This window comes from Apiospora kogelbergensis (assembly GCF_038363985.1).
Source record: "Apiospora kogelbergensis strain CBS 113332 chromosome Unknown utg000015l_segment0_segment0, whole genome shotgun sequence".
NCBI classification, from domain to species: Eukaryota; Fungi; Ascomycota; class Sordariomycetes; order Amphisphaeriales; family Apiosporaceae; genus Apiospora; species Apiospora kogelbergensis.
In genome coordinates this window covers 13,476-36,888 of record NW_027117432.1, presented here as the reverse complement: position 1 = coordinate 36,888, position 23,413 = coordinate 13,476, and the positions used below count along the sequence as shown (strand labels likewise).

The following is a 23,413-nucleotide window of genomic DNA, read 5'->3' as shown; positions in this document are numbered from 1 at the left end:
AGCAGAAGGAGTAGCATTTAGCGTTTAGAGCGTTTGCCAATGAATTGAACCTGAAAATATGCTGCAAGATAACCAGTCAAAGCTGCCGCTTGTGATATCTTCGTACTTATACCTATCGCAAGCATATCATGTTGACTGCGTTCAAATCCTCGCGCATTTGCCGTTTATAAGGCAAGTCACGACCCATCTTTCCAACCCCGCTGTTTCTCGCCGGGAGCCTTCTCTTATTTGGCACCACCGACCCAAGAGGGAGCCGAGGGCGCTCCATCAAAACAGCCCTTTCGAAATCGCATATCCTAATCTGTCCAGTCTCTTGGTTTATTAGTATATTAGGCGACCGTAGATCCTTGTGTGCAACCCCACAAGTGTGCAGGGCATGGATTGCGTGGGTTAATTGACGGCTTAGATCGCCATCGTCGCCTGTAGTGCGCACCGAGTCCAAGCTAGCACCACCCCAAGACAGAAACATCATGTATTGAACTCGGACGCGGAAGTCGTAGTAGTAAGTGCGTGATATTGTACGTAGGTCAATTGCCCCGAGAAAGATCGGCGTGACTCTACCCTGCAATGGCTGCAGGGCTTGGTAGACCTTTGCTTCGTGTTCGAGATCCTCGATAAATGCTGGCACCGTGCCCTTGCCAATAAAGGTGTACCCATATGCAAGAAGAGTCACCTTGAAGAGGACCCCACGAGCACCTCCCTTGTCGAGGCTCTCGATCCCGTCGTCAAGAGTGCGCTTGAGTTGGTCGCGGAGCAGTGTCACAAATCTGGCATGGCGAATGCGGTGGTGGAGACCATCCCCATCGTGTCGATGAGCAGCAACATTGGGGCAATTTTCATCAAGCCGCGTCTTCGTCTGTAGCGTCAAACCGCGCAGACATTCCTCCGTACAGTATCCATCGTTTTGCTGGCGACTGCGGTAGGCGTCGTGACCGTCTTTCCGCGTGTGATTGGGCAAGGCCCGCTGCGCCGCTTGAATCCGTCCGCTGCGTCTTGGCTCAAGCGGCGTGGGCGTCTCCTGCATTCGCCTCGTGCTCTCATCGTCGGATGACTCCGGCGAATGCGCTGGCACACCAATCCTCGTCATATTCCCGGGCGGTTTCCTTGGTTTCCTCTTCCGCGACATACATGGCGATCGGTCAACATCGCTGTATGGGTCAGGCTCATAGGCGGGCGAGCTTGATGGTGCCTTCCGCTGATCGACTGGTATCGACTTGAGTATGGTCTCGACATCTTCTGACCAGGTCTTTAGACTGGACATGACCGCTTCACGCTCGTCCTGGCGATGATACCGTCTACCTTGGGAGTAGTCCAGCGCTAGCAGACTGAAAGCAAGCATCTGGCTGACCGCCGTACAATAACGCGCATCACGCGGGTGCGCGACCACCTCTGCCCGCGGTTCGGCGAGATGGTACTGTAGGGTCGTAGGGTCGGACCAGTCCACTTTCAAAAAGACAATTGCCTCTCCTGTGGTGACCAGGCCGTACTCCAGTCCACCTTCAATCATGTAGTGGAACGTCTGTGTTATGGCAGCCGCGACGAGCCGTTCCGAATGGTATTGGAACAGAGCCTCGGGGTCCGCTGCGGTTGGGATCGTAGCCCGATTCACGACCTCTTTGTATATATCCATCGAGCGAAGCCCCTACGCGGAGACGCTGGGGAGTGATCTTGTGAGGCGCCTTGTACTCGTTGATGTACAGCATTGTGCGCTGTGTCGAAGTCTCGCCCTCCTGCCTGTAAATGCAGATTTGATCGGGCCGGAGTCGAAGGCGTTCGAATCGAGGTTGGTCGGGGGTGCGTGGTCGTTGTGAGGTGGCAAGGCGGTCAACGACCTCTTCGGAGATGTCGCTAATAGCATTCGGGTGGTTCTCAAACACGATACCATCCCCAAGAGCAAAAGCTTCCCTGACCTCGTCGACAGATACAAGATGCTCGACAATCGATCGTACGGGATCCTCCACACTGATGTGCTGGAAGTATTCGAGATCTTTTTCGTTGGCAATCCGTTTTCGTGCTATCCTTTCTCCAAGGCCGTGCAAAAACGCCAGACTCTCGAAAGCTCTAGTTTCGGTCGGGTATAGTGAATAAAGGTCGCCGAACACCGTCCTTTGCTGGTCGATGAAGTCTGACCAAGGGATGAGGCGCGTTGGGCAATATTTGTTTTGGGGGTTCGTGGTTGGACCCTTCGATGTAAGACTTTTATCTGGCTCGACCTGGAATTTTGCGTAGACAAACTCATGGCAGGCTTCGAGATATTCGGAGAGGGTCGTCTGGCGGTTAAGCTTTTCTGCTTCTTCGGCGCGTTGTCGCTCCAGTTGGCGTTGCTGCTCTGCTTCTTCGGCGCGTTGGTCTGCTTCTTCGGCGCGTTGGTCTGCTTCTTCGGCGCGACGTTCTAGCTCCTTCAAACGTTTCAATAATGCGTCGTTTTCCATATTGATGTTGATTCATCCATAGAATTCCTTGGTTACCACGGTTGAACAGCGATAGTATGGGAAAGGGAAGGTGTTGGTTCATTCGCTGAAACAGTTTAAGGTTGAGTGGTCCACTATATGTTGTTTCCGGGAGATGCCCTACCATTCCGATGAGCCAAATGTTGTGAAGTTGGTTGGCAGCAGGCCTGATTGAGGAACTAGACCCGTTGTTCGCGACAGAAAGGTGGAGACTCATGAAGTCAGGGACAGCTCGTGCGAGGATATTGGTAATGTCAGTGGCCAGAACTGCGAGTGGTTGTGATGTCCAGAAGATAAATAGTTCTGAGTAACTCCACTCAGCATCACATTCTCAGAATAGCGTTGCTATGTCCACGGTGTACATATACTCCATTCACCCTTACGTGGATCAATCTACTACACTCCATGTCTTCAAATCCATGGACCTGCACTTCCACCCCATAAACACCGATCGTATAATTGATTCAGTTGATCGGAATTTTATTATCCAGTGCTCAAGAGAAGTGTTTCGTGCCTTAAGAATGACCATCTCAATTCTGCATCGCCCAATTTCGTACAGTACAGCAAATAGAGACTTTTGACGTGTCTAGCCGCTCTAGCCGGCCGACCGCTAAGCAAGCGTACCCTACTAAGCCTCGCCATCGTCAAGAAACGGTCCAAACTTCGTGTCCAAGCGGCTAAAGACCGCAGCTTTCACTTCCTCGTGCGAGTATCCCTGAAAGAGCGGATGATACTCGACGACATGGTGTGAGATTCGCTTAGCCCCAGGAATTCGGCCGATTTGGTGGTAGAATCGACTATGTCGGTTGAAGTAGGCGTACACCTTTTGCCGAATGCCGGTGGAGTCCTTGACATGCCCGACCTCCACCAATTTAGATCTCGCTTCAGTAGGTACGACTGCTCGTGTGCGTCCTGGTTGGCGCCGCGTGCAGCTCGATTTATTGGAGCTCTGGGCACGCTGGAGGCGCTTGGATGGGACTGGCCGCGGGTTTGGATGAGGTCGAGGCTCCCGTTGCCGTCTGCTCCTAGCAGTGGACGGGGTCAGTACCTTTTGACGCGTCCTAGCGATCGTACCCAGATATATCACGTCGTCATCGGCGACCATCGAGGGATGAGCTGATCTAGAAGAGGCACGTTGCAAAACCGCGCTGGTACCAGGGTAGGGGGCGAAACGCACTCGAGCGGTGTTGACGAAGTTCAATTAGTGGGTAGATGGGTAGATCAAAGGCTTACTGTAGCTAGAAGAATGGGGTATCACCTACGCGCTGCTTGACCCACTGCCGACGATGGTGACCCCGCACTTAACAACCCCCAACCCCAACCCCCCGCCCCGGGGCTCCATCTCGTCTGCCACGACTACCACCGGTGGGGGATCATCAACCTATGTTTGCTATGACCGCTATTGTAGGGACAATGGGGGTCTAACACCTGTGAGTAACAGTTTCTGGAACTGTATCTTTGATTTAGTCCACCTCACTCCCCACCACTAACCTTACAGTAGGTGGCGGATACTGCTTTTCCTAGGTCATAGAGTTTCCTTAGTGCAAGGCAACGTATTTGGCTTGTAGGTGATGCAGAGGGGAGGGAGTCGCGGGGGCGCCCTACAATTTCGCCTAATGCTAACGGTGACATACTGCGACCATGCCGTCTCCCCCCCGCAGCCCGAGCCCGAAGAGACGACAACGACGACAGCCCGATGCGGACGACTTCAATGGTGGCTCGGCACCCGAATACACGCGCTCTGCACCAAGTTCCGACCGAAAAAGCCCGGAGGAGACAGCTGCGACTCCGCGACCCCTGCGAGGGCGCATAATCACAATTCACACCGCTACTGGCCGCATCGCCATCATCCCATTCAGTTTGAAATCAGAGAAAGCGAGTGCGGGCCTCAGTGCCGTGGAGACAGGCGATCAGCACGAATTGCGGCTAGGAGCTAATGAAACTATGAGCACCGCTGGCTACTCCACGGCGCCCCACGGCATCCTTGCTGGATGTTGTAGTTTGCTTCCATCAGTCATGCTTCCGTCCTCGATTTTGGCATCTGCGAGACATAAACCAAGTGAATACTATTGCTCCGACAGCTTCAACTCTATTTCTCCCATCGAACGCTCATACTCTTTGGTGTCAATGCTCTGGTCATAGGCCTCTACGGCCCGTTCAATAAGAGCGTCCCTCTGAAGCATCAAGCCCTTGTATGATTGGAGGCTACGAGCGACAGAAAGCCACACAGCTTGTTGTTGGAGTAAATGGCGCTTTTCTTTCTTCAGATTCTCTCTTTCCATAACATTTCTGCGTTGGAGAGCCTGGTAAAATGCATCTCGATTGCGCTTTAGTTCTTGTTGCAAGACAAGTAGATGTCTCTGGACCATTGATGGGTCTGTCAAAATACGGTCGACTGCCGTTTTCTTCATGTGATTCTTGCTACCAGGTATACACTCCGTCGCAGCAAGGCGATATATGCTATGCGCGCTGAAGCTCGGTAAGTTATAAGGTGGAGAGGGCATTGCAGAAATACTGGAGACGGGGTCTGTACGACTTTCCGACCCAAGAAGCGCGCATGCGGTTGTAAGAGACGCAGTCTCCGGAGAGCTCATTGAGTCGGCAGCAAAGCTTGAATATCTGCAATCTCGAGAGCGCTGCAACAAATTGATTTCGGGCCCATGGAGGCCCATGGGTCTATCGTTGGGATTGGCCACATCTTTAGCAGGCGAGGGGAGCATCTCCGAGGGTGGTGGTTCGAGGGTTTCGTTTTGAGAGAGCTTCTTATGAAATGGTGTTGTAAGAGCATCTCGTATCTCAAGCTTCCGTTTCTTGGGGATATTGGGTGTTGAGTGTCGGTACGCTTGAGGAGCTTGGAACGAGGTAGCCAGGGGGCACCACAACAAGGAGCAGCTAGGCTTACGTGATGTTCCTCAATTTAGTGTAGGCCTGGTGTTCGAACGTCCGCGCGCATGCTGGGGCATGATATGAAGAAGCGCCGACGTTTTCACATTGCTTGGTATTCATTCCGGCGGTCATCACGATAAGCTTGAGCCTCGTTGCTCTGGTGAAGACTGTATTCCCGAGACCACCCAAAATCGAAAGGGATCTCTGCTACGAAGGATCGGTCTCGATAGATACGGGTATCGTTGGGTGGCGGTGGCCGGCAGGTGATACTGAGGTAAGAGCCGCATGCGGCGTGAGCCGTTCTGTGAGGTCTAGAACCACCGCAGTGGTGCTTTGAAACGGAATAGAACAACACAGTACTGTACTGTACTGCAGCCTGTCAATTACGAGTTAGCCTCTGCGAAACTAACAGACATCCCAGTTAGGAAGTGCTTCTTCGTAGCCCAGTCAAACATATCTTGCTCCCAGCTCTGCATTCGGACCAGAAACAAGTCCTTGTCGATGGACGGGCATGCGCAGTCCAGGTCCTAGATACTGCCGGCCAGAAAGACTATTCCATACTGCGTGACCAATGGATACAACACGGCCAAAGCTTCTTTCTGGTATATAGCATTACTTCCAGATCGTCTTTCTCGAGCGTACGAGATCTCTACGCGAATATTCGACAGACGAAGGAATCACTAGATCCACATCACCTCGGGCCCATACTGCTTATCGGGAACAAATGCGATGTCGAATTGGAGCGAGTGGTATCGGCTCAAGAGGGCCATTCTCTGGCGCTCGAGCTGGGCTGCGGATTTGTCGAGACTTCGGCAAAATACGATATAAACGTCGAGGCGGCATTTTATGATGCCGTGAGAATACTTCGGCGGGGGCGTACGGCGGCTCTTGTAGAGCAGCAAATATGTGCTAAAAAGTTTGATGACCCCTTCGCCGACGCCCAGGATCAGCGTGTTTGGCATCATTTTCGAAGCATCCTTGGCCGCTACTGCTGCGTCCACTAATCGATATGACTTGGGACTTGTTTGTTGGTAGCGCCCGTTCATGTACTCTAGTATGACTAGTAGAGTCTAGGTGTAACTAATTGCATGGTAATTGTCACGAGTATCTTTACTACCCCCATGGCTGATGCGTTTCCCATCCTTCTTCCTCTTTCGACGACTAAGACGGCTAGCTTTTATGTATTTTGTATAAACTTGCAAGCAATGGACATGTATATCCGATCCGCCGCCGGCCGGTCTCACATACCGCATGCTCGATGTGTTACCCTCGCGCCGCCCCATACCCATGCACCCGGCCCAGGACATCGCTACCCGAACCAAGGCGCGCATCGCTCGTCATCAACTGGCGGGTAGCTGCGTAAGCCTGCTTTTCCTGGGTATCTACACAGCTGTGTAACTGTTTGATGTGACGCAACCTAATTGCCCGAACCAGCTACGCGGGTTACTGGACGTATCCGTATCCTGACGGACATACAGTAGTGGCGTCGGATCAGGAACGATTGTTCCTACCAAATGTGGCTCTGATCCAGTACAGAGGACCATCGCCAGTGAATCGAGCCCTGAGAGGTCCGGAAGTCGAACGGCGACTTGGATTCGATGGGCCTCTGACTCTTGAGGGCCGTGGCAAAGGCGGATCCGTAGACGGAGAGGTCGAGCTATGCCGTCCCGCAGCACTTGAACGCGGCGTCGGAGATAGCTCGGCCTCCAAACCCAATACTACCTCGTTCCTCTGAGACTCGCCTGTCCGTTCCCCCTCGATCGAGGCTCTGCAAATTGGGCAGGTGTTGTGCTCCTTGAGCCACAACACTACACATCCATAATGAAACCAGTGCTTACACGGTAACACGACGACTTCATCTCCCAGGACTAAATCGTCAATGCAGACTGTACACTTCCCTTTGATCTCAAGTCCTAGCATCTCCTCATCCAGCTTTTTCCTGGGTAGCTTGGATATCGTCTCGTTGGACGCAGGAGGCGCGGCGTTCGACTGGGGATAGGCCTCCATAAGACTCGTGATGATACGATCCAAGGCCTCCAGGGAGTGGATTACATCGCCAGGGACAGGATTTGGGTTGCGCACTGTCAACAGAAGATGGTATAGAATAGCAGGGAGGTCCATTCCAACATCGCCAGGACCGCTAATACCCCCCAAGAACCTCGGAACGCCGAGTCCTTCTTGGTCATCCAAGCGTGGGTTTGGAAGGTTGGGGAGTGGGGGGACAGACAGTCGGTGACTGAATATATCTCCAAAGGCCCTGTGACTTCTATCAGCACAGGATAACGTGAGCGACACCAAAGTAACTGCAAGATCCAGGATTGCAGCGTGAAGAGATATCGTACGATTGAAAAGGATCATCTGGCGAGCCAGCATTCGTACCAGGTCGGAATGTTCGACGGCTGCCACTGGTTATGGTGAAGCTGCTCGCCCCAGAGTGTCCCGACTGAAATCTTGCCACGCGGACTTGCGGACCTGCCACACCCTCTCCGGCCTCTCCAAGGATGGGCTGGGGACCGTTCCGACGGATCTCGCCTGCCCCGTTGATGGTGCCCAATAGTTCCGGAGGCCTTATGGCACACCTGCTGCTGTCTGGCCTAGCAGGTTCTCGATTGCGGGGGCCTTGCCCGTCTGGAGAACGGAAGATTGAGCGGTGTCTGGAGCTACCAGCTGACACACACTGCATATACCCTCCAATTTCATCGTCATCATGATCCGACTCAGCGCCGCGGAGGTTGAAGTGGTGGGAGGGATGGAGTGGGCCTAAATCAGGTACATCACCGTGCTCTTCTCTAGGGCCATTTTCTGGACCAATCTGGCAGGATGGCCGTTAGCTTTGGCGTATCCCAATGCCCGGAAAGCATACATACTATTTCGGTGGCACCGCGTCCTGCCGAAACATCAAAATGCCAAGCCTCTGTGGGAGCGTTGGGTGCCATGGCTTGCTGCGTCTCGTCTGTGAGCGGTCTAGGAAATGGTGTGTTAATGATACGAGGGTTCGGATACGAGGGTTCGGTCCAGTTGTTATGAGCCCTGTTGTGACGTGCGGGAATCCAACCGAATGATGCTCTCGTCTGACTCTGTTGTTATTGAAGTCGTGGTAAGATGGCTTGCTACTCTGTGTGCAATTGAGTCAAATTTGGCAATACTCGTTTTTCATGCCGTTGTTCGGTTTCTCACCCATTTAGTAACTGATTGTTATGGTCGCTGGTAAGACTCGTAGTCGTGTTTGTGGGCAACAGATGTGAGAGAAGAAAGAGGGGAACTGTTCAAGCCCGTGGGACATTGCCGCCTTTATAGCTTGCACCCTCCTATTTATCCGTATTATTGTGGCTATGTACATAATTAGGGCCAACAACTGCAGTCGGATGCTGCTTGGAAGCTGCGCTGCACAGATTCTATAGGTCCTCGTACATGACCAAGGCTCGAGTGTCGGACTCGGTTTGAGCGGAAGTTAAGTGTCTGCCTGTTTTGGCGCGGAAATACATTTCCGAAGTGCATCATCACTTTTTGCCCTACTGCTTAACTACCTCGCTCTGTTGTACGGGGTTAGAAATCAACTGGGAAAAGAAACTCAAGCAGCTGATGACACAGTACTTTCAGTTTGACATAGAAATTTGTCCATTCTATATATAAGGCCAGTATAGTAGTCGTCGCGGTACTGTACTGCAATAGAACTGCGTTGAACTCCTGCAGTAGGCGCCCGGCGCCAGCACAAGGTCGGGCTCTGTGTCCTTCAAAAGAACTCTATTGTTGTACATTACCTTGGACTCAATCGATTAATGAATGCAGCGAAGTGGCTCGTCATCGTAGGCTTCGTCCTCTTCCCAATCAGCAAGCTGCAGCAAGGGAAGCGTTGCTCGCTCGATGCTCAACTGCTTGCGGCCAGCGCACTGGAGCGATTCTCCCGACACGAAACCCTCCGAAGGTGCAAGCGACGCTCGCTAGCTCTGCTGAGTATCGACTACAGCCTGAGGAGATAGGCTAGCCGAGCCAAACGCAGCACCACCATCGTCGTCGAACGAATCGTATGGATACGAATCAAACTCATCATCCGTTTTCGCGGTTTTGCACTAGGGAAGACAGCACCAGTCTTGCCAAAGACGGTGGCGAAACCAATTTGGCGGGGGCAGGGAGGTCCATTGTCAGACTCGAATAAAATGAGTCACAGATTGCCCCAAAAGCAGCAAACCGCCAGATATGGCGGTCAGGAACTGCATCCAGTATTGGACTTGAATTGTATTGTTGTTGGTTAGAGCAGAAAGAAGAGCTGGAGACGGTGCTGGACACACTAAGCTGCATTCAACTTTAGCCCCGTACTGCGCTGGCATTGGAGGGCACCCGCCGGCGCCTGTCTCACTTATTCGAAGGACGCATCATGGGGAATCACCAACGATCAAGAGCTTTCCTTTATCATGGAGATCGTCCAGTTCAAGAGATGTCCGCACATACTGTAGTCCTATACTTCTTTTTGGGGGGGGATTTATTGAATAAAAGGCACGATGAACCGTTCGAGTCTGCAGGTTTTCCAAACACGTACGATATGGGCGACCTATCCGACCTCTGTCCGCCATGGCCCCGTACGATGAATCCCGCACTTTTGGGAGATGGCGCGGAGTGTAGTGTACGACGGCCCGAGGACATCATCAGCGATAGAGCGAACTCTGCGGACAGTGACGCTGCTGCCTCTATGAAGCAGTCGCTTGAAATGTCGTCTTTGCCGCCCGACAACAGTATCGAGAGGCTAGTCTAGCCTTCTATGGAGAGGACAAACGGTCGAGGTACGCATGGGAATAGTTTTGCGTACAGGAGAGAAACCTCACGGCTTGGCGGCAAAATTTCTGGTAGAATATAGAAAATGAAGGTTTACTACCTGTATTCAAGGTTGACTGTCGTGATTGACCATTGCATCGAAGCTATTGTTCGGCTCACGTGCAAAAAGAGTATGAATATTGAAGAGGTGAAAGAAGCGGGTTAAGGGGTGGCTGGTCTCGTCAGCCACAGGGCGAAGCGGCTGTGCTACGTGGGGCGGGCTACTAGTTCGATTGCAAGCAGGCTCGAAACGGCGACACATGCCATGATCAACTTCTTATCCGACATAACGACGTAATTGAGTAGGCACGAAAAGGCAACGCGCCGCGTAACGTACGCCGATGACCGGCGACCGACAATATGAGTCGAAATTCGACACAGCATGGCGGCGAGCACAACAGGAGCGGGGATAAGCTGGCGACTGGAGCACGGCAGCATGACGACAGTTACTACCAAGAATATCAGTTGAGGTGACCGTCGCTTATGTGTTGCAAGAGAGACGACAGCACTGCGACCACGATTGTTATTTACTGTTTCGAATGACCATCGAACCCGAAGCACGCCGTCACACAATGACTCATTGAGGCCAACGAAGCTACCTAGTCCTCCAAGACCAGCATGAGAGGCATGCCACGATTGACCTGCTCACATCATCGAGATAGACGCACCCCACCGGCGATTCTCCGCTCGACAGCCGAGCAACACTGCGTGGTGCATAGCGAAAAAGAATAGGCGAGGCTACAAAAGGCCAGCGCATTGGCAGAGGCAGAGGAATGGAGCACCGGCGGTTGGCATATACAGGGCCAGAAGACAACACGGTTCCGCGCCAAGGGATCATCATGTTTGCGAATGGCCCAATTCGCCCCCACACTCCCTGTCTCAAGGCTTATACCTGATCGAAGAACGTGTCGCCCAAGGGATCGGCATCGGCCACGGGGACGAAGCGCTCAAACAGGGCTTTCACCTGCGACAGCCAGCCCGTGACCCTCTGAGTTTGTTGCAGGGACCTTTACTCGATGTCAGTTGACGATCTGCGCCAGACTGAATACACGGTGACTTACAGCTGTTCGACCTTCTGTGTGCTGTCGGGGCGCCTGTGGTTAGATGTATACCTCGTTGCGACAGCGGTGGAGACCTACAAAGTTATGAATCTGGCGAGATGTGGGCGTGCGTGAGTAGGAAAGCTCTGCTGTACGAGGGCGGGGATGGATAGACTTACTTTTCGCTGTGGTGGGCCAGCTCGGACTGGACGGCCTTGATATTTTCCAGCAGCTCATTCACTTTATGGAACAGTTCTTGGGCGTCGCCCGGCGTTCTTGGTTCTCAGTACAACACGCGGACTGGGCTTGGACGTTTGACAGCATGTTGTGGCTCATCTACAACTCAATCGATCCATTGCTAGTTCTAGCCATGCTCAGTCAGACGGGTGGAATGAGGTCCCCAGCCGGGCCACATCATACTCTCGACTGACGATGGATGTAACTGACAGAAAGCATGGGATTTGTAATGGCTGTACCTTGAAATACGGCCTCTAACGCTGAGTCTAGTTCTTGCTGGATTGCTCAATTTTCCGTTTGACAAGATGCCTGTACTTTCTGGAACGGCCTTCACACCAGCATTCTGGGCATTGGTATGATGAAGATAACTCATCGCACCACGACTTAACAACATGAATGTAGCCCTTCAGAGGAGCCGAGAACCTTTATTTTATCATTGTTCAATTATTTGTTATTCCATTACTGAAAGGGGAGTTGGATGAAAAGGCGGCGGGCGTCCAACGCGACAATGGAGGACCGTGCAGAGATGGAGATCGTGGTGGACGCGCCAAACTCTATCGCGACGTCGGTCAAAAGAGCGAAGCGGGCGAAGCCCAGCGCCAAAGCACGAGAGGCGCTACTGTCGAATGAAGGCGACAATGGAGCAGAGACAAGCTCGAGCAACAATGAGTCATCGGACCGGAGATGCTGCAGCGCATCTACGAGCTCGTGGCCAGCTCCCAGAACGAGATCCACGATTCCCGCACCGAGACCGAGACCTGAAAGAGATCATCAACAACCAGCAGGCAATCATCCAGCGGCTCACCGCCGAGCTTCAAAATGTCACCCAGCAATTGGAAGAACTCAAGAACGGTGCGGCCCTCGCCGGCAGCGCCCAGACGAGCCCTCAGGCCTCTTACGCGCAAGTCGCACGCACGCCCCCGACGAGCCAGCCGAGCAACGTACGCACGCTTACCTCGATGAACACGACACCCTCCACGTTCACCGATACCTTGTACTGCACCATCGACACATCCCAAATGGAGGACGACAAACGGGCGGCTGTGACCGCCGGAACGGTTCGAGCCGCCATCGAGAAGGAGGTGCGAGCGATGGGAGAACAGAAGGACTGGCGATGCCGCGCCGTGACCATGGACCCCAGGAAGCCCCAACGCATCAAGATCGTCTGCCGAAATGAGACCGAGCACCGATTAGTCAAGCAAGCCGCCGAGAAGACGAACGCGTCAGGAGCTCGCGTCCTGCGAGACGAACTATACCCGATCAAGGTGGACAGCGTCAGGCGCACAGCAGTCCTCAACGAAAACGACGAGATCCGAGACGGAGCGGCCGAGGCATTCGGGCAAGAGAACGAGACGACAGTCGCCAAGGTGGCATGGCTGAGCCGGAAAGACAACGGGAAGGCATACGGCTCCATGGTCGCCTACCTGACGAAGGCGGCCGAGGCGCGGAAGTTCCTCGAGGAGGGTTTCTTTTACGCTGGAGGCGAATCGGGCTTCACGAGGGTATTCGAGCGACGAGAGCGGCCGGAACAGTGTTACAACTGCCAGCAGGTGGGACACAAGGCATTCCAGTGCAAAAACGCCCAGGCCTGCGGACGATGCGCAAAGCAGGGACACAGCCACCATGGCTGCGAAGCAACCGTTCTAAAGTGCGTCCCGTGTGGAGGACCACACGAGTCATTTAGCCGACACTGTCCGAAGCTGTACCCATCGAACCATGGCTAGACCGTTTCGCATCATTCAAAACAACGTAAGGAAGCAAGGACCCGTACACGACGGCCTCCTCAACGATGAAGATGTACAGCACGCGACAGTAATCTCGATTCAAGAGCCTCACGCGAGGATGGCCTAGGGGCGGCTCCTAACAACACCCATGGGACACCATAGGTGGGTCAAGATGGTCCCTTCAGTTCGGAGAGACGGGAGGTGGCCGATCCGGAGCATGCTGTGGGTCAGCAAGGAGGTGGAAGCGGAACAGGTCCCGGTGGAGTCCCCAGACATCACCGCAGCAGTCGTGCGGCTGCTGGAACATGCGGTCTTTGTGGCGTCCGTTTACGTCCCTGTGGAGGATCCCCCCGGCGCTCCAAGAAGCATGCAAAACGCTACGCACCGCTATCGAGGCAGTGAGAAGGGGGACGGGGACGGTAGTAGAGGTGGTTATCACGGGGGACTTTAACCGGCACGACCAGCTCTGGGGAGGAGAGGATGTGCGATTGGAGAAACAAGGAGAAGCGGATCCGATTATTCATTTCATGGCCGAATTCGGCCTTAGCAGTCTGCTCCCGCGGGGCACGAAAACGTGGAGTGGCGGAGCCCATAGCACGACCATCGACCTTGTCCTAGCATCGGAAGAGATGAAGGATTCTTTAGTCAAGTGTAGGGTGCTCGACACGGAACATGGGTAGGACCACCGGACCATCGAGACGGTCTTCGAGACGACTACACCAGCGGCAGAGAGCCAGGAACGACTTCTCTTTAAGAATGCCCCATGGAAGGACATTAACACGCGGATCGCAGCAGCATTGGCTACGACGCCCACGGGTGGTACGGTCCAAGAACAGACGAACCGGCTGATGGACGTCGTTTTGGAAGCGGTGCACGCACTGACCCCTAAAGCCAAGCCATCACCGTATGCGAAGCGATGGTGGACGACGGACCTAACACAACTTCGGCGCATCTACAAATACTGGAGGAACCGAGCCCGGGCCGAGAGGAGGGCAGGCGGCGCCAGGCATGACCTGGAAGCGACGGCGAAGGGTGCCGCCAAACAGTACCACGAGGCCATCCGGCAGCAAAAGAAGAAGCACTGGAACGAGTTCCTCGCCGACAACGACAACATCTGGAAGGCAGCCAAGTACCTCAAAGCGGGTAACGATACGGCGTTCGGGAAAGTCCCCCAGCTCGTTCGCGCGGACGGGACGAGCACCTCCAACCATGCGGAACAGGCCGAGGAGCTGCTTACCAAGTTCTTTCCTCCGCTCCCGGACGAGATTGCCGACGAAGGGGACCGCCCGCAGAGGGCGCCCATCGAGATGCGCGCGATCACGATGGAAGAGATCGAGCGGCAACTGTTCGTAGCCAAGTCCTGGAAGGCACCCGGGGAGGACGGCCTGCCGGTAGTTGTCTGGAAAGAAGTGTGGCCTGTGGTCAAGCAACGGGTTCTCACGCTGTTCCGTACGTCGTTGGAGGAAGGGGAGCTACCAACCCAATGGCGCCACGCGAAAATTATCCCTCTCCGAAAGCCCGGCAAAGAAGACTACACTGCAGCGAAAGCCTGGAGGCCGATCTCGCTGCTATCCACGCTTGGGAAGGTGATGGAGTCCGTCATTGCGGAAAGAATATCCCATCTAGTCGAGACGTTCGGGCTCCTTCCAACCAACCACTTCGGCGCCCGGAAACGAAGGTCAGCAGAGCAAGCGCTTATGCTCCTACAAGAACAAGTCTACGCTGCTTGGCGAGGTCACAAGGTCCTCAGCCTGGTAAGCTTCGATGTCAAAGGGGGCGTATAATGGGGTATCCGACGTTAGGCTTCTCCAAAGGATGAAAGCGCGAGGAATACAAGATCAGCTGCTCCGTTGGATCCGCGCTTTCTGCTCAGGTCGTACGGCGACGATTCTGGTGAACGGACAAACGTCCGAAAGTCGTAACCTACCACAGGCTGGCTTGCCCCAAGGGCCTCCTCTGTCTCCGATTCTGTTCCTCTTCTTTAATGCAGATCTGGTACAGCGGCGGATCGACTGCTACGGGGGCGCTGTCGCCTTTGTAGACGACTTTACGGCCTGGGTCACAGGCCCAATGGCGCGGAGCAACCGCGAAGGGATAGAAGCCATCATCAACGACGCCCTCGCGTGGGAAAGGAGGAGCGGTGCGACGTTCGAAGCGGACAAGACAGCCATCATTCACTTTGCGCGCCAGCCGTACAAAGCCGACCCGGCACCCTTCACCATCAAAGGACGGGACGTACGGCCCAAGGAACACGTCAAGATCCTGGGGTTATCATGGACACGAAGCTCAAGCACAAGGAACACATTGCCGAAGCCGCGGCCAAAGGGCTGGAGGCCGTCCTGGAACTGAGACGGCTCAAGGGGCTCTCCCCTGCCACGGCGCGACAGCTTTTCACGGCGACGGTGGCGCCGGTGGTGGATTACGCGTCAAACGTCTGGATGCATGGGTGCAGGTACAGGGCAGCGAAACCCGTCCACCGCATCCAAAGGATAGGGGCTCAGGCGATTGTGGGAACATTCATGACCGTGGCTACGAGCGTGGCGGAAGCCGAGGCCCACATTGCCGCAGTCCAAGACCGGTTTTGGCGGAGGGCAATTAAAATGTGGACGGACATCCACACCCTCCCACCGACAAACCCTCTTCGCAGCAGCACAGCGCGGATACGGAAGTTCCGGAGATACCACCGATCGCCAATCTACCAAGTAGCGGACATGCTGAAAGACATACCGATGGAAGAGCTGGAAACCATCGAACCATTCGCACTAGCCCCGTGGGAGAGGCGGATAAGGGCGATCGCAGACGAGTCGGACGCGGAAACTGAGGTCAAGCGTACCGACTGGGCCGTGCGCATTGCCGTGAGCAGCTCAGCAAGGAACGGTCTCGTAGGATACGGGGGAGCCGTCGAAATAAGGACGTCCACGAGAACGAGCCCTATGTGCGAGACCCGTGCTGTCACTCTCGGCGCAAGAGAAGAGCAAAACCCGTTCACGGGAGAACTAGCGGCTATTGCAGACATGCTGCACTCACTACCGAAGCTTCGCTACCGGAATATCCTGTTATTCACGAGGAATAGAGCCGCGGTGTTCACACTGAGGAAACCACGCCAACAGTCTGGACAGCGACATGTCTGCCAAGCCTATAAAGCCATTCAAGAGCTCAGAAGGAAGGAAACAGCATAACTATCGCCTGGTTACCGACGGGCGAGGAAAATCAACTTATGGATCGAGCGAAGAGGGAGGCCAAAAGCACGACGCAGCTAGGCGCGCATCCAGGGGTAGAGACCCCCGGAGCCAAGTCGACGATACTGAACGTGGCGCGGACTAAGCGGGAAGCGAATGCAAGCCTGCCGGAACACGTCGGGAGATACTCCAAAAAGATCGACACAGCTCTACCAGGAAAACACACACGACAGTTATACGATCGTCTCTCGTGGAAAGAAGCCAGCGTCCTGGCCCAGCTCCGGACAGGGATGGCTCGACTGAACGCATATCTCTATCGAATCGAGGCGGCATCGACAGACCAGTGCGACTGCGGACAAGCAAGAGAGACAGTAGAACACTTCTTCTTCCGATGCAGCAGATGGACAGCATACCGGACAGAGATGCTCCAGTGCACAGATACGCACAGAAGTAATTCATCCTTCTACTTAGGCGGCAAATCACCATCGGACGACAGGTTTTGGTCTCCCGACATGGAGGCCGTTCGAGCAACTATACGATTTGCCATAGCGACAGGCCGATTGGACACATACCAGTCTTCTCACTAAAATAATACTAAAATAATACTAACCACCCCGCGCCTCACACAGCAGGCGCCGCTTCAGCTGCCGAGGATAGGATGCTGAACACTTGAAGAAGGGCCTTCAAGCTGGCTTGCTAGGGAACGCTACTAACACACGGGATCATCTAGGAAAGTACTGACGGAAAAGGAGTGACATGAGCCGAAAATGGAGTGTGTAGGGGCTTTGGGTGACAAGGAAACAACTTAAGAATGTACTATAGATTAGCGATAGTTGCCCTTTCGGCTTCGCCGCCCGGGCGTTAATAAATTATATATGTATATATATTCGTGCTTAGAATACACCAAGCCTTGTCCTTGTGTGGGCCAGGCACCCACCGCGACGAGCTAACGATATTGATCTTGCGGAGCACGCCGTGCAACCCATTATGCTGCATTATCTCGTGAATGCGTCCCATGGCACGGTTCTGCTCACGAAACCCTAGGAGTAAGTCGGTCTGCATGACACTGTTCTGGTTCCAGAGCGCTGGATAGGAAGCGGGGCTTGGTGGGCTGACATATAGCAAGGCCGGTTCCGCCGGTGATGCTTCCACATCGCGCCTATAGCATCCATTGTCGGTCGCCCCCGTCATCATGGGAAGTTTGAGGCTGCATGGCTCGGATAATGTGAAATTGAAGGCCAAAGTCGTCTGGGTAACCAAAGGTTTATAGGACGTAGCCGGAAGGATTCAGATTCTGAGGATCGCGTTGGAACCGAAGATCGGAGATTGGCGCGATTTCTTGTATCTTCTGTTCTGCCTCCCAAGGTGTGTCCGTCGGTGGGTACCCTACCCATTGAACATTGTACGCTGTTTCATTGGAGCTGTATCCGAGTATCTTGAAGACGCAGTACTTCAGAGAGCGAATGCGCTTTTGTTCTAAGCTTTTCTCTCGGCCCCCTTACTCATCCCAAAACCTGTATAGGAGCAATTCGTGCTCGCGCTGCACATTTTCCTCGCCCTTACATTCTGTTTTACCATCTGTCTCGTTCTCGAGTTCGAAAAGAGTTGCACCCTTTGGGAGTCGACATCGAAAAATCCGCGCGTCGCCAGACATTAGGAGGAAGTGGCCAGAAAGAAGAGTGGGACTTTGGCGATGGGACGAAGTGTTGGATCATGAAGTACTGTTGATTAGAAGGATTTAGACCCGGAACCGTTCATTCGATCGGCAATTGGGTCGGAAATGGTCGAAGTGTGAAGGAGGCGAGGGCATTCGGACCTTGAACCAGTCATTGAAGCCGCTCGATGATGAACAGCTCAATTTCGATGCTGTATTATGGCGAACGGCAACAGGTTCGAGTAGTTAGATTGGAAACACAATTAGGGGGCTGGCAATAGGTCTAGGAACATGGCGCACGTGTCGCTTCAAGGCCTTCCTAGGTTGGGACTTTTTCACAGGAAGAAATGCACCAATTATAGTAGTTTAACCCCAATTTCTCACCCAGTAAAGTTACTAAACATCAATGTAGTAGGTACCTAGTATGAAATTTCGAATGAAGCCTCGTCTACTTGGCTAAGCAAAAGAAATAAGACATCGCACACTGCCTTCCTTTAATGAGCGTACAAAACGAAACTACCAAGCCACTATCCACCTAGTCCAACTTAACTCGCCCCAAATTCTTTTGTCTGAACACGGCCAGTCTCTCGGGATCTTCGCGGCTCAGTGGCTGTAGCCTCCCAGTCATCAAAATCTGACGCCAACAGTGTATGTCGTGATGATAACATGCTATAACTCGCTGTAGGAAGGAAGCCGTCTCACAGTAAAGGCTCCAATCCCAAGTACGACACCTTGATTTGAGTGCGGGTGTCAGCTTCTTCGCTTCGTCGGCGAACCCATCACATCGTAAGCTAGAGATACAGGACTTGGCGAATGAAGCTGTAGTGGGCCAAGACGTGCCGATGTATTCTTCAATTTTATCGTTGAGAGAGATCTTGTCGCCGACGCAGGAATAATACTGGATCAGAATCTCGAGGTGAATCATTCGCTCATTGATCCAAGTTGTGTTCATATCAGGATATAATTTCATACACTCGTTGAAACGGCGCATAGTGTCGAGAAGACCGTCTAGGGAGGGGGTGGGGGATTGCCTGGCTCCGTATTTGAATTTTTCCATGGCCACAAATAAAGCGTCCCTCGATGCATCGAGTTTTTGCCGCGGCTTGTCTAGGCCACCATAATGATCTAGACGAGGTTCCATAGCGAAGGTGTTGTTGCCGTTTGGCACTGAAATATGAGAATGGCTAGGCTCTCAATACAAGAGTGAAGTGTAAAATAACAAGATAAGGGGTAGATGTTGATGAATAGAGGAGAAGTAGGCAAATGAGATATCGCGCCCTCTTATAGCTATAGACTCAGTATTTGCCCGAAAACTACTCAAATCCTGTAGCTCTCATCATGATCTAGCCCCTGTGGTCAGTCTGCCTCACAATAGCATTCTTCTTGCCAAGAACCTAGCTAATGGTTCCAACACGGCGAGGCATTACGCCCTAGCACCTTCTAGTCATCGCCCTGGGGGCTGTACCGCTTAAAGCGGCCACACCTTGAGTAGGACTATGTAACAGAGCTTGCAAGTAGAGTCTACTCCTGGGATGCCTTGGTCCCCTCAACACACCGCATATCACGTACTTAGCACCTGCCCCTGTCCAAAGCAGGGGTTTCACCGTTTTCTAGGCGAGCCTTTCATGATGAAGACACACGAACGCTTCGCGTACTCGGTGTGTGCATGCCCAAGGACGACCACGAGATCCGCGGAAACCAGGCACCACAGGCGCCCCCTCTCGCCCAATCAGCTAGGTATGCACAAACAAAAAAATGCCTCATACCCAAATGATTGAGCGAGGCGAACCTCCTCCTCTTCCGAGCGGTAGGCTGCAGGCTGCAGTCTTTCATACCTCTTCTACCGGTTGCATGATAACCAGGCCCCTAGGGCCTCATGTATTGGCAGAAGACTGCAGTGAATCGCTGATCGCATTAAATCCACCTTGCAATACGTTTGGCTAGATGGCAACCGGGGTAGGATTTGAATATGGGACGATATTTCGGGCGTCATTGCGCGCAAACCAGGCGTGAAAGAGAAACGTGTACATGTTGAGCGGCGAGAAAGCAGATAAAACTACCCCTGTCTACCTCGGTGGAAATTCATGAACGTCGGTTGCGTCCTGCATCAAACACGCGTGCTTCAAGGTCGATACGTGTTCTAGGTTTATGTGTACTGTATGGTCTCTCAAGCAGGATTCAAGCCGGTACAAAGGTAGGATTAGTATTAGTATCAGTATCCGGCTTCACCGGTCCATGACAGCCGCTGTACCAAAGAGTACTGGTGTTTGTTCGAAATGCAAATGCGTGGCGCCTTGGGGATGAAATTATGACTGGTACTCTGCATGAAGTTGGACAAGCGAGACATGACCAGGTTGGCAACTTGCCAGACTACCGAGAACGAGACGTGGCCAACTAACAAGGTAGACCATCCTCTCAGGCGGCAGGTACATATCGGACGGCATACAATGATATGGACCAATATTCCAAGAGAGCCTTAGCGAGGTCATGATAGCGTTACGTCCCTCATCCTGCTAGTCTGTTCGTAATAGTATCAGCGCCTGCTCATCAGGCGTGAATGCAGTTACAGAACAGACTGTACTTCAATAATCGACTGTGCACGGCCAGTCACCAGAAGCATCCCATACTTATTCATTCCCTGGCCTAAGTACTAAATATCCCTTAACTTCTGGTATAGCGACCAAAGAGAGGCCCCCGAGGCTGGAACAGATACGAAAGAAGGACAGGTATAACTGAAAGTATAGATACAAACATAGGTTAGCTTAATCTCGTTAGTTACAGCCGCCCTGCAGTCGCCTTCCCATTGATATCTTGCTCCTAATCTACGAATAGGATCAGCCGGGTACGGGCCGGAGGTCAACTTGAGGTCTTATCAAATATCCTGGCTCATACCTTGATGGAAAGCAAGGTTTCGCGCCCAAGTAACTTGTAGGCCTTATCCTCTAGTTTCACTGGCAGGATGGTTTCCGGGTATGATTATGTGTCATTGGGGGTTTTGGGCCAGGGCCTCCCACCCATTTTCCACAGCCCAACTTCATCTCGCGAATAGTCAATCTTTCACACCGACACGCATCGCTGACTAGCCAGCTTGTGTTGCATTTCGAGAGGTTGGTGCTGGGATGTAGTACTTTCGATAACACCCCTTTGACACTAGTTTGCAAATACTAGGAGTCAATACAATTCAACACTCACACTGCTTCATTTGGGAATGCAAAGAACATAGAGGATATATTATAAATACCTTCAGTTTAGAATATGTAATGACATACACCTTGCTGGAAGCAGCTTCGCTTGCATATAGTTCTATTGCCTGACACGTCTTCCTTACTATGAGATAACATCCCCTCTCAACTTCGCCATGAGCCAAACACTTCGTGAGAGACTCTCAAAAGCGTCCCAAAAAAAGCTCGAACTTCCACGCATTTGTTATTTTGAAGTTGTCTGTCGCGCTACTTCCGAATCCAAATGTGTATCAGCTCTCACGGATATTGGAAAACAAATTGACGAAGACTGCGAGGTTCGTACTTACCACAGCATTGGTTGGCGCAGCTTTCGTGGTTACCTCGATACCCATTATCTCAAAGTCCGAATAACTTCCACTCGCCAGCTTCTCAAGACGTATTTGAAGACTCGTTGTGTCCGCGGCGCGTTCAAAGTAGGTCCACCGTGGTTGAAGATGGCTTTTTAATAATTCCCTGAGAGCAACAGACTGACGTTTCAATTGTTGATAGAGCACCATTACGATTTCTCGCGCCTATTCCTCGACCGATATTATCAAAAGCTGGCGCTTGCGGCTTATGTGGCCAACCTTTTACGACCAGTGGTAGTGGTAATTATCCTTTTACAGAGGATGAATGGACTATTGTATGCGACCATATGAAGGAAGAGCACAGAAACCGTGAGCGAGAGTGGAATCGATTTGTCAACGTGCGCTACTCGAATTTCGATCACAATCGGTCAAACGACACTCTTATCAATGATTACAGTGGTTCCTTTAGCGTGGAAGGCTACAGCGAATAGATAGACTTGAATACTTGTGTAATAAACCGTGGTTTACATTGTTGAGCCTTAAAATATTAGGATCCCCCTTTAGGATTCGAAACAAAGGAAACATGCGACCATCTCCAATCATATGCCGTGATGAGACAAAAGACAATAAAAAGACTATAGTGGTATATCTATTTGATTATCAGGACTGGGGCGGCCACACTCTTGGGCTTCGATATTGAGAGGGGGCTGTGCGTGCCAAGAGTATAAATGCTTGACATTTGCGTGGCTGAGACAAGCCTTGGGTTGATGCTTTGCATTTCGAAATACAAGATCGGATTCTGAGTAACTAGAGTTCTCCCTCGAGTAGAAAACCATCCCCTTCCTCGGTACTTAAGCAGATGTCATCCATATCAGCACAGTCCTCGGGACTGATGCCAAGCCTTTGACGAAAATAGCTGCAAGTCCAGGCTTGCGTATTGTTGACGTATATCCTGTATTCTCCGCTGAAGAGTCAGTCGGGGAAGCCTGCACTTAACTCCATTGACCCCCGTGTCGGATGTTTATTGTCATTGGACGATCTTGAGGCGGCTGGACGAATGTAGTTAAAGCCGAACCTGCACTGGTAGGCTGTTCCGCCTGCGTTCGGTTGACAGCCGCTAGCATCGTATCTTGGGGTGCTACGACTGTTAGAGCTTGCTGCTGCTTTTTGGCGTAACTCGCTTCTGTGAAGGTTCTGGTCAATAAATCGCTGATGAGCAAAAAAGAGACGGTATTCGGGTGGTCGGCCATGCGCAACTTATTCGTCGCGAGATCTCCTATTATAGCCAGGGTTGGAAAGCGAAAGCTCCATGGTTCAGTCAGTTAGTCCTTGACTTCGCGGACTGACTGACCTGACCGTGTCAATGTTACCAGCCTTCTTACCTTACTTATAAACGGCGGGAGAATAGAAAGGATACCCTCACTGCCTAGCCATTCAAGCTCAAGTGATAGACTATGATAGGAGAAGTCGAAGCACGAGGAATAATAATCTTCCTCTAACTGATGAGCTGGGTCGTTGGTCCGTGGCAAAGTCATGATAGGTAGGCCATGTGCTTCATGAGCAGAGTTGATGGTGATGTTTTCGGAGGTGCACATCGTTGTGAAGGTCTTGTGGTTGAGAAAAGTGAAGAAAGTGAAGAGAGAAAGCAAAGAGGATTCTATCTGATGAAGGAAGTACGGGTTTATATAGTACCTGGTCGCTGGGCTGGTCGATCATAGAGTGTTGCAGAGGACTAGCTCACGTATCCCACCCCAGGGGGCCAGACACTAGTGAGCAAAGAAAGCCTCAAGAAAATGGGCGAAGAGATTGTACGGCTTTGTGATGGAATCGAAAGACACGGAGGGAAACCGCTTTACTTGAGATATGATCTAGTTGCCATAAGAAATCAAAGTGGCTTTTTACTTC

At 52.5% G+C, this 23,413-nt stretch overlaps 4 protein-coding genes across 4 annotated transcripts; all 4 read right to left on the bottom strand.

Moving 5' to 3' along the window:
• Positions 1-296: 296 nt before the first annotated feature.
• PG998_014785 (uncharacterized protein) lies at positions 297-2,432 on the bottom strand (the record flags this gene model as incomplete). Its single annotated transcript, XM_066881601.1, has 3 exons — positions 297-301; positions 364-1,581; positions 1,655-2,432. The coding sequence occupies 3 exons, from the start codon at positions 2,430-2,432 to the stop codon at positions 297-299; spliced, it is 2,001 nt and encodes a 666-aa protein (XP_066723322.1).
• A 646-nt stretch (positions 2,433-3,078) lies between these two features.
• Positions 3,079-3,555, bottom strand: PG998_014784 (uncharacterized protein; the record flags this gene model as incomplete). Its single annotated transcript, XM_066881600.1, has 1 exon — positions 3,079-3,555. One exon carries the CDS (start codon positions 3,553-3,555, stop codon positions 3,079-3,081), a length of 477 nt encoding a protein of 158 aa, XP_066723321.1.
• Positions 3,556-4,516: 961 nt separating this feature from the next.
• Positions 4,517-6,301, bottom strand: PG998_014783 (uncharacterized protein; the record flags this gene model as incomplete). The annotated part of the gene is made up of 3 exons (XM_066881599.1): positions 4,517-5,342; positions 5,441-5,647; positions 6,045-6,301. The coding sequence occupies 3 exons, from the start codon at positions 6,299-6,301 to the stop codon at positions 4,517-4,519; spliced, it is 1,290 nt and encodes a 429-aa protein (XP_066723320.1).
• A 12,223-nt stretch (positions 6,302-18,524) lies between these two features.
• On the bottom strand, positions 18,525-19,120 carry PG998_014782 (uncharacterized protein; the record flags this gene model as incomplete). The annotated part of the gene is made up of 2 exons (XM_066881598.1): positions 18,525-18,613; positions 18,682-19,120. 2 exons carry the CDS (start codon positions 19,118-19,120, stop codon positions 18,525-18,527), a joined length of 528 nt encoding a protein of 175 aa, XP_066723319.1.
• Between the last annotated feature and the right edge of the window lie 4,293 nt (positions 19,121-23,413).